This window comes from Somniosus microcephalus, chromosome 2, assembly GCF_052327205.1.
Source record: "Somniosus microcephalus isolate GS21.2 chromosome 2, FLI_Smic_1.0, whole genome shotgun sequence".
NCBI classification, from domain to species: domain Eukaryota; kingdom Metazoa; phylum Chordata; class Chondrichthyes; order Squaliformes; family Somniosidae; genus Somniosus; species Somniosus microcephalus.
Window position 1 is genome coordinate 248,044,806 of NC_140988.1, and position 14,118 is coordinate 248,058,923.

The window sequence follows — 14,118 nt, forward strand, 5'->3', positions numbered from 1 at the left end:
ACATGAGGTTTTAGTGCCTGAAAGGGAAGATGGTATACATCAGGAGGGAGTAGCATTAGTCTTAAAACCAGCTGCAAGTCAAGCACTCATGTCTTTCAATCCCACATCCCCTCGTATGTTAAAAGCTAGATTCAGGACTAAAGTCAAAACAGTCACAATCGTGCAGGCATATGCACCAACAGCTGTAGGGAAGTTTGGATCTGATGAGGAGAATGGTTACTTTCCTTCTGCCTAAGTAACATTCTGATGGTGGCGAGCACAGTTTTCTATCAAAGAAAGCCACAAAAAATTGGGCTTGGTTGTCACCTAATGGGCAGACAATAAACATGATTGATTTTATCATTGTAAATCGAAGACAGAAATCTAGGTGATAACTTGGATACAGCCTGATAATTATATAATGAATACTGAAAGTGAGCAGTGGGTGAGGCTATTGGTGCAGTTGATAGGATATGCCATGTGATTAAGAAGTCACTCACCTTGACAACTCGTGCGAGATCATTAAACTTCATTGCATCCATGTTCTTGGAGCTACACTCCTGGCATTGACCTCTGCCGTTACTTCTTCCCGCTGCCTCTTGAGCATGTATCTGGAGAGCTGCCTGCCCCCCTGTGGATACAGGACATCTCTCCTCTATTCCACGTCTCCACCGCCACCCCCCTCCCCCAGGCCTCCAATGCATTATCTGAAAACCTTGGTGCATGTTCTATACCATGTTCAACCATTGTTCAATCTTTGACAGCACATTCAACTCACAAAGAACTGCCACCACTTCATGAAGCCAGAATGCACCTCCCCTTTAAGAAGTGCAGGCTGCCTTTATGTAGCGGTAGCCACCTGCGATATAGGGCTCCATGCTGATGAGTACATCCAATGAACAGTGCGGGTAGCGCTGGCTGCACGCAGCAATTATTTAAAAGATTTTAAATAATCTTAGATTGGCTGATGACATTGCCCTTATGGCAACATCTAATACAGATTTTAAGTGACTAACTGATAAGGTGAACGTGGAGAGTAGAAAATTTGGATTACGCATTAACAAAAAGAAGACAAAGGTCATATAATTTGGGAAGTATCAGAAAATTGTACATATTACAGTTAAAATGGATACAGTTGGACAGATGGAAAAGTTTGTTTGCCTTAATAGGTTCGTTTCAGAGAATGGGAGTTGTGAAGAAGACATCAAAAGGATTGGATTTCTACTGCTTTTGGAAGATTATGCAGGATATGGAAGATATTTTGATAAAAACAAAGGTAAGAGTTTATGAAGTGACGGTTGTCCCCTTTTTATTAAACGGATCTAAGTGTTGGAATGAGTAAAGTTGATGAGCAAAATATACTTACAGCAGAGATAAGTTGGTTGAGAGGAATACTAGGGGCTAGAAATTCGGCTCCGTAGCACCCAAACGGTCACCAGTATGGTTGCTGTTTTGTGACGAAAATGGCATCTGCGTCGCGCGTGCACACTTCTGGTGCGTGCCGGATGCCATCTTGGTGAGGGCGGTAGGGTGAGCGTTAGGGGTGTGCGCCATAAGTATGGTGAGTGGGCAGATCGTGATGTCAATCAGCATGCAATGCTGATTTGACGCCAGGGCTGACTATTTCATCCTCAACGCTGGAGCGAACACCCTGTGTTAACCTCGCACAGCTGAAAAGCATTCAGCAGCAGCAAGGACCCCCTACCAGTGATATTTAAAGGGATCAGCAACCACTCCAAGGGTGGTTGCTGATTAATTTCTACTAACTCTGTGTAAGTTTGTGGAAGTGTTTGGCGCTTTCTAGAGTTGTTTGAAGTTGGTGAGTTGATAGGGAGTGGTGCTGCAAGTGGAGAAGGCCTGGCTTCTGACTTCAAGGGTTCTGGTCAAACCACTTGCTCCCAGTCATGGTGCTCTAGTTATCATTCCTCCTTGGCCTGCAGCATATCAGGGAGATGGAGCAGAGGCAGCAAAGAGGACAAGCTGCTCGCAGAGGGAGGAGTAGGAGGGGGAGAAGAGCTCTCAGCAGGAAGCCTTCCCCACCTAGGGTCTTCTGAGAGCAATTCTCTTACCTCAGCTGGAGCCAGAAGCAGCGTGAGACGTCTGCGCTTTACGAAGGAGTTGCTCAAAGAACTCTGCCACCTCTTGCAACCAGACCTGCAGCCTCACACCAGGGCAACATCAGTGCTGCCAGTGGTGGTGAAGGTGACGGTGACCCTGAATTTCCTCGTGTCGGGGTCCTTCCAGGCTGGAGCAGGCGACATCTGTAACATCTCCCAGTTTGCTGTCCACTGCTGCATTTCCCTCAGTCTTTGAGCCACCAAGACAAACCAAAGGGTGGCTACTGGGCGATAAGGGCTATCCGCTGACCACATGGCTCATGACTCCACTGCACGACGCACGCACACGTGGGCAGCATGCATATAACGAAAGCCATGTTGTCACACGGAATCTGATAAAGCAGACCATTGGTGTCCTCAAACAATGCTTCCACTGCCCAGCCCACTCTGAAGGAGCCATACAGTACTCACCAGAGCGCGTTTCAAGATTCGTCGTGACCTGCACCATGCTTCATAGTCTTGCCATCATGCGAGAACAGCCCTTACCACCAGGCATATTGTGACCAGCTGAGGAGGAGGATGAGGAAGAGGAGGCGGAGCGAGCAGAAGAGGAGGAAGAGGAAGGGAGGAGGCAACCCAGACCAATGTTCCCTCTAAATCTGTTTGGCCCTGCACGGACCCTTTAAGGGACTGCGCGGGCCATTCAAAATACGGCGCATGCACAGTTTGTGTATTGAAATGCTGGCAAGCTGGCTGCATGGGTTCCCTGGAGCCTCTTTCTGCCTGGTACCAGTTAGCACAACCCCAATTCCCCATTCAACAATAGTCCCACACCTTACCTTCCCTCTATTACCGACCATCACAGTGTCCTCTTGGCCACAATGCTAAAATAAAAGCCACCACAAGCGAAACATTCCAATCCAACTTTATCCATCAATCCATCCAATATAACCTAACAAAGTCAACTAATCACCCTTGTGCATTCCCTTAATGCCTGTTTTCAGTGCGCTTTTGCCTATTCCAGTGTTCCTACGAAGTGCTACCCCCGTGGCTGCAGCATGGCTGGTGAAAAGCTGCTGAATTTCAGCGGGGGAGACTGCAGATGGCCTTTCAGGACGACCTCGAGCACCTCTGGGCCTCGGCATGGGCGGCCGCATTCTGGGCTAGTTGGCTGACAGGCAACAGCAAGGGCACTGGTGGGAGGATAAATGTTGTCATCCTGAAAGAGGACAGCAGGTTTGTGCTCCATGGAGCCACTGCTGCTCCCCTGGGGCGGCACCTGAACATTACTGGTAATCTGTTCCATGCTATAAAGGATGGGCACCAAGCTCTGTGCAAAGCCCTGTGCAAGGTTGGTGCCAGACTCCTCCATGCTCCTTGACACTGCACTCAGGCTTTCTGGTAGGTCTTCCAATGCACCAAGCATTTTGTTGTGAATACCCGTCAGCATTCTTCTGTAGTCCGCTCCATTGAAGTGCTTATCTGAGTCCTCTGCAGCAAAACTCGTGAGCGGCCTCACCCTCCGGAGAGCTGGCACCTGCGCTACCTTTTCTCCCTGCCGTGGCTGCAGCACACTCATGCCCAGTGAATTACCACGTGCAGATCCCGCCTCTAAGCTACCCTCTAAACTCTGCGCAGTGCCAGTATCTGAGGGTGGATGTGACTGTCAGATCGAGTGATGGTGTTTCTTCCTCTTCATTATTCTCGTCTCCCTTTTCTTCTATAACCACTGGCTGGGCAAGTTGGATTTCTTGGGTGTCTGAAATGAGAAAGGCACAAGGGTTGGGTTGTGGTGAGGGGAGGGGGAAAAGCAAGAAGTGCATGCTTACACCATATGCAGCTAGTAAATCAGAAGACCAGCATCTTGTAGTCTTTCAGCCGTGCCGCTGGCCATGTGCTCAGCCATGCCCCTCCCAAGAATGGCCAGCACTGTCTCCCCAGTGGGGTGAGGTGATGCAGGCAAGCCTGTTCTCCACCGATTAGGTTCTGCTGAAACCAATTATGCGCCATCTTTTCCTGCAAGAGAGACGGAAGTGTGTCAGTGAATGCGGTGCATTGTGTTTGGGTGATGTGCCTGTCATGGTTGAATAGCTGACAGTGTGTGCAAGCAGTGAGATGTGGGTTTGAGGCTTGCAACAGTGGTAAGTGTGTGAGGGTGAGATGGAGCATGAGAATGTAAGCTATGAGTGGTGATCGATAGAGATTGTTGGTAGGTGAGTGATGGGGGTGTGGTGAATTGAGCAGTGTTTGAGGCCAGTGGTGCAGTTTATGAGAGTTGGCATTTGACCTTGACCACACGTGTGAGGCCATTAAACTTCTTCCTGCACTGTGTGCAGGTCGTCGGGGCTACACTGCTGACATTCACCAAAGTGGCTATCTGCTCCCACTGTTCCTTGGTTGGTTGTCTGGAGGATCTCCTGGCCTCCTGTGGAAACAGCACCTCTCTCCACCTTTTCACCTCCTGCAGCAAGGCCTCCAGTGTTGCATCGGAGAACCTTGGTGTACGCTCTCTCCCCTGTTGTGTCATCATTAATTGATTTTTTTTTCCACTGTCTTCCCCAGCCAGTTGAATGATCTGCTGCAGGCAGAATGCACCTCCCCTTTAAGAGGTACAGACTGCCTTTAAGTAGTGCAGGCTAGCTGTAATTGGTGCTAGTCTCGCACAAACTTGGGCCCCCTGCTGAGTGTTCATCCACTTAGCAACGTGTTCAGTGCTGGGCTGAATGCCACCATCAAGGAAATGAGCAGACAGCACAAAGTTCACGTGATGCCTGCAGTCCTCTGAACGGGAGCAGGTTGCTAGTGCATTGCGACTCCCGTGCTCATTTTCGGGGGCAAACGAATTTCTAGGCCAGAGTTTATTTGGTTAGAATTAAGGAACAATAGAGAAACTATTACACTACTGGGTGTATACCATAGGCCACCAAATAGTGGGAACATAAGAATTAGGAGTAGGAGTAGGCCATACGGCACCTCAAGCCTGCTCTGCTATTCAATAAGTTCATGGCTGTTCTTCAACTTCAACTCCAGTTTCCCACCCAATCCCCATATCCCTAGAGTCCCCTAAAGTCCAAAAATCTATCTATCTCAACCCTGAATATACTCAACAATTCAGCATCCACAGCCCTCTGGGACAGAGAAATCCAAAGATTTGCAATCCTCTGAGTGAAGAAATTACTCTTCATCTCATTCCTAAATGGCCGACCCTTTATCCTGAGACTATGCCCCCTAGTTCTAGACTCTCCAGCTAGGGGAAACAGCATCAACTCTGTCAATCCCCTTCAGAATCTTGTATGTTTCAATGAGATCACTTCTCATTCTTCTAAACTCCAGAGAGTATAGGCCCAATCTAATGAACCTTCATTGCACCGCTTCTAAGGCAAGTACATTCTTCCTCAGATAAGGAGAACAAAACTGTGCACAGTACTCCAGGTGTGGTCTCACCAAGGCCCTGTACAATTGTAGCAAGACTTCCTTACTCTTGTACTCCATCCCCCTTGCAATAAAGGCTAACATGCCATTTGCTTTCCTGCATACTAACTCTCTGTATTTCCTCTACGAGGGCACCTAAATTTCTCTGAACACAAACATTTAATAGTTTCTCACCATTTAAAAAATATTCTGTTTTTCTATTCTTCCTACCAAAGTGAATAACCTCACATTTCCCCACATTATACTCCATCTGCCACTTTATTGCCCACTCAATTAACCTGTCTATATCCCTTTACAGGCTCTTTGTGTCCTCCTCACAGCTTACTTTCCCACCTAGCTTTGTATCATCAGCAAACTTGGATACATTACACTTAGTCCCTTCATCTAAGTCATTAATATAGATTGTAAATGGCTGAAGCCCAAACACTGATCCTTGCAGCACCCCACTAGTTACAGTCTGCCAACCAGAAAATGACCTGTTTATCCCTACTCTCTGTTTACTGTCCGTTAACCAATCCTCTATCCATGCTAATATATTAACCCCAACCCCAACTTGCGTAACAACCTTTTATGTGGCACCTTATCGAATGCCTTTTGGAAATTCAAATATACTACATCCACTGGTTCCCCTTTATCTACCCTGCTAGTTATATCTTCAAAAAACCTTAATAAATTTGTTAAACACGATTTCCCTTTCACAAAACCACTCTACCTAATCATGGTATGATTTTCTAAGTGCCTTGTTACCACTTCCTCAATAATGGATTCCAGCATTTTCCCGACAACTGATGTCAGGCTAACTGACCTGTAGTTCCCTGCTTTTTCTCTCCCTCCTTTCTTTACATTTTCTACCTTCCAATCCGCTGGGACCGTTCTAGAATCAAGGGAATTTTGGAAGATTAGAACCAATGCATCCACTATCTCTACAGCCACCTCTTTTAGAACCCTAGGACGTAGGCCATCAGGTCCAGGGGATTTGCCGGCTTTTAGTCCCATTAGTTCCTCAGGTACTTTTTCGCTACTGATACTAATTACTTTAAGTTCCTCACTCTCATTAGCCCCTTGGTTCCCCACTATTTTTGGTATGCTTTTCGTGTCTTCTACAGGAACAAAATATTTGTTTAAAGTCTCTACTATTTCCTTATTCCCTATTATAATTTCTCCTGTCTCAGCCTCTAAGGGACCGACGCTTACTTTTACTACTCTCTTCCTTCTTACATACTTGTAGAAGCTCTTACAATTTGTTTTTATATTTCTTGCTAGTTTACTCTCATTCTATTTTCTTCCTTTTTATCAATTTGTTGGTCATCCTTTGCTGGTTTCTAATGCTCTCCCAATCCTCAGGCTTATTACTATTCTTCGCAACATAATAAGCCTCTTTTAATCTAATACGATCCTTAATTTCTTTAGTTAGCCATGGATGGATAACTTTTCCCATGGAGTTTTTATTTCTCAATGGAATGTATATTCGTTGCGAATTTGGAAATATTTCTTTAAATGTTTGCCACTGCTTATCTACCGTCATACCCTTTAATCTAATTTCCCAATCTACCTTAGCCAACTCGCCCCTCATACCAATGTGATTGGTTTTATTTAAGTTTAACACTCTAGTTTCGTAATAAGTATTTCACTCTCAATCTCAATGTGAAAGTCTGTTTATATTATGATCACTCTTCCCCAGAGGAATCTTTACTATGAGATTACTAATTAAATGGAGCATGATTCAGTGGTTGAGCATTTAGGGAAAAGTGATCATAATATCATCAAGTTTAGAATAGTTAAATGAAGGTACAATGAAGTTTAAAAATATTTAACTGGAGGAGGGCTAACTTCAGAGAGTTGATAAAAGATTTGGCTCAGGTAGATTGGAATCAAAAATTGGTAGGCAAAACAGTAATTGAACAATGGCAGGCCTTCAAAGAAGAGATGTTTCGGGTACAGAGTAGACACATTCTCATGAGATGGAAAGGACAAGCATCCAAAGCTAGAGCTCCCTGGATGACTAAATATATAGAGGTTAAAATGAGACAGAAAAAAGAGGCTTATGACAATTGTAAGGTTGATAATACAAAAGAGAACCAAGCAGAATATAGAAAGTACAGAAGAGATCTAAAAAAGGGAATAAAAAAGGCAAAGAGAGAGCGTGAGATTAGATTAATGGCTTAGATTCTATCAGAGGCTGCAGATTAGGTCAGCACTAGCTTCAGAATCCATTCCTGCAATTTGGCGGAGGTATAAAACAGGCGGTAGCGGATCGGCTGCCCGTTATACACCCCGCTAGCTTTTCCTTTCCTTTGACTTCAATGGAAGGGAAAATCAGCTGCAGTGTATAATGCGCCGTCAATCCACTACCACTTATTTTATGCCTCCACCAAAGTTGAAAGTTCCGCCCAGGTAGAGTTCCACAAGTGCCATCCTTCTCGCCCAAGTGACTATTCTTCATGTCTGAGCCTAGGCACTGACTGGCTAAAGGCTATTTTACCAGAGGGACTATCATAGCGAAGTCCAACCTTGTCCTTAATCTGTAATGCCATCCATTTTCCAGTCGGGGTCCACAAACAGGAACTGGAACCTCGGCTGATTTCTTCCCCTCCATAACCCAGGGTATTGGGTCCAAGTTTCCTTCACAATGATTGTCTTGGCTGAGATCAGCTATATCAGCACAGATGAAGGATCGAACTTGGGACATTCCTGAGATGTATGGCTCACTTCCATACTGAGTGCTGCATTTACCCATTAAGCCAGCAAGAATAGGATTAAAAATTAGGAAATAAAATGTCAAGATTAGTTAACGATTTTGTCTTAACAGGGTTTTTTTATGCAAGCGTGCGTTTATCCCCACAACAAATATTTACCGTCCAGCAGTTTTTGCAGACTGTTTCTCATCACATGGATGTTTTCTATCCCTATGAAATGAAACTTGATGTTGGAATAGTTGTCTTCATTTTCATATCCTTTTCCTGCTGCTCGGTTTGCCATTGCATTTAACTGGAAAAAAATATAAGTGAGAGATTTAAAATAGTCAAATCACTTCTGAATTGCATTTTGTATTTAGGACATTTTAATTCTTACATCAAAAGAGAGAAATATCTTATATTTTTATAGGAACATAAGATATATCTTATGGCCTAGAAATTTGTTTGCCCCCGAATATGGGCGTGGGGATCATGATGCACTAGCAACCCGCGCCCGTTCGGAGGACTGTAGGCAGCACACGAACATCAGGCTGCCTGCTCATTTCCATGATTGTGGTGTTCAGCACGGTACTGAATACGCTGCTGAGTGGCTGAACGCTCAGCAGGGGGCCAAGTTCGTGTGAGGCTAGCACCACTTAAAGCTAGCCTCCACTACTTAAAAATAGTCTGCACCTCTTAAAGGGGAGGTGCATTCTGCCTGCAGCAGATTATTTAACTGGCTGGGGAACACAGTGGAAAAAATTAATTAATGAGGGGAGAGAGCATGCACCAAGGTTCTCCGAGGCAGCACTGAAGGCCTTGGTGCAGGGGGTGGATAGGAAGAGAGAGGTGCTGTTTCCACAGGGTGCCAGGAGGCCCTCCAGGTAACAGTGCAAAGTGCAGTGGGAGCAGATAGCCGCTGTGGTGAATGCCAGTAGTGTAACCCCGAGGACCTGGACACAGTGCAGAAAGAAGGTTAATGACCTTACACGGGTAGTTAGCATCAGTGAATTCATCATCAAATGCAATATCCCACCATCTGCACCACTAGCCTCACACACTGCTCAATACACCACACCCCCATCACTCACCCACCAACAATCTCTACCAACACAACTCATACCTCACATTCATAACTTCACATCATCCAGACACTTACCACTGCTGAAAGCTTCACACCCATATCTCACAGCTTTCACACACTGCCAGCTATGTAACCATGACAGGCATGTCACACAAACACATTGCACCACACTCACTGACACACTTCCCTCTCTTGCAGGACAATATGGCTCATAACCGAAGGCAGCCGGGGGCTAATCATAGGGAGACAGGCACGCCTGCATGACCTCACCTCCATGGTGGAGACGGTGTTGGAGATAACTGGAGCGACCATTGTTGAGCTCGTGGCTAGCGTAGGGGCTGAAATAATCCAAGATGCCGGTATCCTCATATGTAATCCTTCTTCTCACATTCCACATCCCCCTCATCCCACAATCTCTTCTGATTTACTAGCTGCACATGGTGTAAGCATGCACTTGTTGCTTACACCCCTCCCCTCACCACAACCCTACCTATGTGCCTTTCTCATTTCAGAGGCCCAACAAATCCAACCTGCCCAGCCAGTGGTGCAAGAACAAGAGTGAGAGGAGAGTGAAGAAGAAGAAGAAAAACCGTCACGTGATCTGACACTCGCAGTCACCAGCTCAGATACTGGCACTGCGCACAGTTTAGAGGGTAGTTTAGAGGTGGGATCTGCACGTGGTGAGTCACCGGTGTAAGGGTCACAAGGATCCCAAGGACACAGCAGGGTCCCAGAAAGCTGCGGATTGCCCGAGCTAAGAAGGGGGCATTTCCCCAGAAACCTGTTTAAACTGTGTGATTTTGAATTGTGTGTGCGTGGTAATTTCTAGTTTAAGCTGAGGGGAAGGTGGGGGTCTCCCAGTTGGGGAGAGGCCATACGAGAACCTCTACCCGGAGTTGGAAGGGGTCCCCGGACCCCGGAAAGGAGGAATTTTTGGATCCCATGAAAAACATTTTCTTTAAAAAGGCAACACATCATTCTCAACCGACAGAACATTCCAGAAGGAAGGGTGAACTGGGGGCCATTAGCATCTAAAGGCCCTGGTCACCCCAACCCAAAACACCAGATGCAACACCTCTACAGGGCAAGAGCTCAACCCAAAACAAACCTCACAAAGAGGGAACAGACTGGTCAGAGCCAGGAGCTTCCAAAGCCAAACAAGACAAAGGAAAAGGATTAACGGACAATCTAGTCTACACTTCGCACCTACTCACACTTTGAGCACCGGACCGGACACAAAGGGACAGCCATCACCGGACCATTATTGGTATCTAAAGACAAAGGACTCTCAAGCCCAGATACAGTATAACTGGGGTGAGAATCTCACAGACAGCATGTGCGTGTGGAGGCAGAGTCGAAGGAACGCCCGACGAGAAGGAAGGAAGAAGAAGCCCACGGACCACAGAGGCATCGGAACCAGAGACCGGAGAGCGAGGGGGGAGAAAAGCGCGCTGTTCCGGACCGAAAGCGTTTTCAAAACCGTACGGAAGGGGACTGTGAGTATGAGCTTTCCTCAATGAGGATCACCCCACTTAGTGATAGGAGGATGGGAGGCTTGTGGTAATAGGAATAGGGTTTAAGGTCATTTTAGTTCGGTTTCACCCTATGTTTTCCCTTCCCAGAACGATTGGTTAAGTTTAAAGTTCTATGTTTAAGGTGCTGTTTTAAGAACTTGTTCAGGTTTAAAGACATCAAGGAACTTTCAGTGGGAAGTGCTGTGTGGAGTTCGGTACTGAGATTATTGTCTTGCTTGTGTTTCACGTGTCCAAATAAAGTGAGTTGTATCTTTTATCCGGTGTCTGCTTCTGGTTACTGCAATTTGAATCTGTCACAAATGTCCAAGCTGTAATTCGCGTTGTAGAGCAGTAGTAGGGGAAGTGGGATTCAAAACCTCACGCCAGTAATTTGGGGGATGAGCTGCAATTGGGAATGAGCTGTTAGATTAAGTGGGACAGGCTGAAACTCTGCCTGGGGTTGTATCTGGTATAAACAACCAAGAAGCACTTACTCAGAGAAATTCTCTGAGGACTGTGATTTGCTATAAACAGTCAAAAGCCCCAAACTCCTCAGGGACTGTACATCAGCCTGAGGTACCCAGGACTACCTGGGTGTAAGATAACCCCCCTTACACCGGGCACAAGTGGGCTGCAAACAGGGCAGATGGAAAGGGTAGCGTAGCTGCTAGCTCCCCAGAGGGTGAGGATGCACACGAGTTCTGCTGCACAGGACTCAAATAAGGACTATGATGGAGGGGGCCTACAGAAGAACGCTGATGGGTATGCACAACTAAATACTTGGTGCATTGGCAGGCCTGCTAGAAAGCCTGAGTGCAAATTCAAGGAGCATGGAGGAGTCCGGCATTAACCTTGCACAGGGCTTTGCACAGAGCTTGGAGCGCATGATTTCCAGCGTGGACGGGGCGGGCAGATCCATTAACACACTTGTGGACCCAATCATCATGCAGCGTCTGGTGTGATGTCTCAGCTTCCACTGCAGCCCAAGCACAAGCCATTCAACGTCGGAGTGCTGCAGTGGAAGCTCATACTTCTGTCACACAAGCTCAGACTGCTCTCGTGCAGGCTCAGCTTGCTGCCATGTAAGCTCAGACTGCTGCTATCATGTCTGGGTTTACCAGTGTGGAAAGGGGCCTACAGGGTGTCACAGTAGTCCAGCAATATGGCCTCCAACAGATGGTTAGTATTGCTGAGGTGACGTCCCAGGGGAGTGGCAGTGACTCTGTGGAGAAAGAACCTGCTGTCCTCTCACAGGATGACAGCTTTCGTCCTCCCACCACTGCCACTCCGCCAGTGCCCTTGCTGTTGCCTGTCAGCCAGTCAATCTAGACTGCTGCCGTCCATGCTGAGGTGGTACAGTCTGCAGCCGGGCCTTCTAGGCCCAGAGCTGCTTGAGGTCATCCCGCAAAGCCATCTGTAGTCTCCCCCACTGAAAGTCAGCAGCCTTCCACCAGCCATGTTACAGCCACTGGGGTAGCACTTCACAGGAACACTAGGACAGGCAAAGGCACACTGAAGACAGTCACTAAGGGAATGCACAAGGGTGATTAGTTGAATTTGTTGGATTATATTGGATGGATTGATGGATAAAGTTGGATTGGAATGTTTCTTTTGTGATGGATTTTATTGTAGTATTGTGGCCAAGAGGACGCTGTGATGGTCAGTAACAGAGGGAAGGTAAGGTGTGGGACTATTGTTGAATGGGGAATTGGGGTTGCGTTCACTTGTACCGCAGCCAAATGAATCGATCGTGGACTACCCGAGCAGAAAGGGGCCGTCTGGGTTGCCTCCTCTTCTGCTTCCTCCTCCTCCTCCTTTTCCACTTCCTCCTTTTCTGCTTCCTCCTCCTCAGCTGGTCGCCATTTGCCTGGTGGCAAGGGCTGTGCCCTCATGATTGCGAGGTTGTGAAGCATGCAGCAGACCATGACGAATGTTGAGACACGAATGTCTATGACATTCAGGTGAGTACTGAAGGGCTCCAACAGACCGGTCCAGGCAGTGGGATCGTTGTTTAAGGGCGCCAATGGTTTGCTCTATCAGATTCCATGTGGCAGCATGGCTCTCAATGTACGCTTGCTGCCCACATGTGGTTGGTTTGTGGAGCGGAGTCATTAGCCAGGTGATCAGCAGATAGCCCTTGTCGCCCAGTAACCACCCTCTGGTTTGTCTTGGTGGCTCAAAGACTGAGGCAGCAGCGGACTGATGCAGAATAAAAGCATCATGATTGCTGCCAGGACACCAGGCAATCACCGTCATAAATGTCATATAGAATTATAGAAGTTTACGGCACAGAAGGAAGCCATTCAGCCGATTGTGTCTCCGCTGGCCAAAAAAGAGCTATCCAGCCTAATCCCACTTTCCAGCACTTGGTCCGTAGCCCTGTAGATTACGGCACTTCAAGTGCATATCCAAGTACTTTTTAAGTGCGGTGAGCATTTCTGCCTCTTCCACCCTTTCAAATGTAAGAAGTCACACAACACCAGGTTATAGTCCAACGGCTTTATTTGAAATCACAAGCTTTCGGAGCGCTGCTCCTTCTTCAGTCCAACTCCGGCATCTCCACTCCACCCTTTCAGGTAGTGAGTTCCAGACCCCCACCAGCCTCTGGGTGAATAAATTTCTCCTCAACTCCCCTCTAATCCTTCTACTAATTACTTTAATCTATGCTCCCTGGTTATTGACCTCTCTGCTAAGGGAAATAGGTCCTTCCTATCCACTCTACCTAGGCCCTTCAAAATTTTAAACACTTCAATTAAATCTCCCCTCAGCCTCCTCTATTCAAAAAAAAACCCAGCCTATCCAAGCTTTCCTCATAGCTAAAAGTTCTCCAGTCCTGGCAACATCCTCGTAAGTCTCCTCTGCAACCTCTTGAGTGCAATCACATGTAATGTGGTGACCAGACCTGTTCCCAGTACTCTAGCAGTGGCCTAACTAGTGTTTTATACAGTTCTAGCATAACCTACCTGCTCTTAACCACCTTATCTACCTGTCCTGCTACCTTCAGGGATCTGTGGACATGCACTCCAAGGTCCCTCTGTTCCTCTACATTTCTTAGTATCCTACCATTTATTGTGTATTCCCTTGCCCTGTTAGCCCTCCCCAAATGCATTACCTCACACTTCTCTGGATTGAATTCCATTTGCAACTTTTCTGCCCACCTGACCAGTCCATTGATATCTGCCTGCAGTCTACAGCGTTTTTCCTCACTATCAACCACACGGCCAATTTTTGTATCATCTGCAAACTTCTTAATCATGCCCCCTACATTGAAGTCTAAGGGGTAGAAATTCAGTATCGCCCCGTTTGGGGCGCTAGTATTGGCGGTGCGCAAAGTTTAGCGCCAGGCGCAAATTATCACCACCTCCAGCGATATTGGG

At 46.9% G+C, this 14,118-nt stretch overlaps 1 protein-coding gene across 1 annotated transcript in view; it reads right to left on the bottom strand.

The window, feature by feature from the left end:
- Positions 1 to 14,118, bottom strand: part of mtmr7b (myotubularin related protein 7b) — a 215,172-nt gene that overhangs the window by 75,168 nt on the left and 125,886 nt on the right. Inside the window, exon 7 of the mRNA XM_085970693.1 lies at positions 8,324 to 8,456. Within this exon, the coding sequence (XP_085826819.1) occupies positions 8,324 to 8,456 (133 nt within the window). The remainder of the gene's footprint in view (positions 1 to 8,323; positions 8,457 to 14,118) is intronic.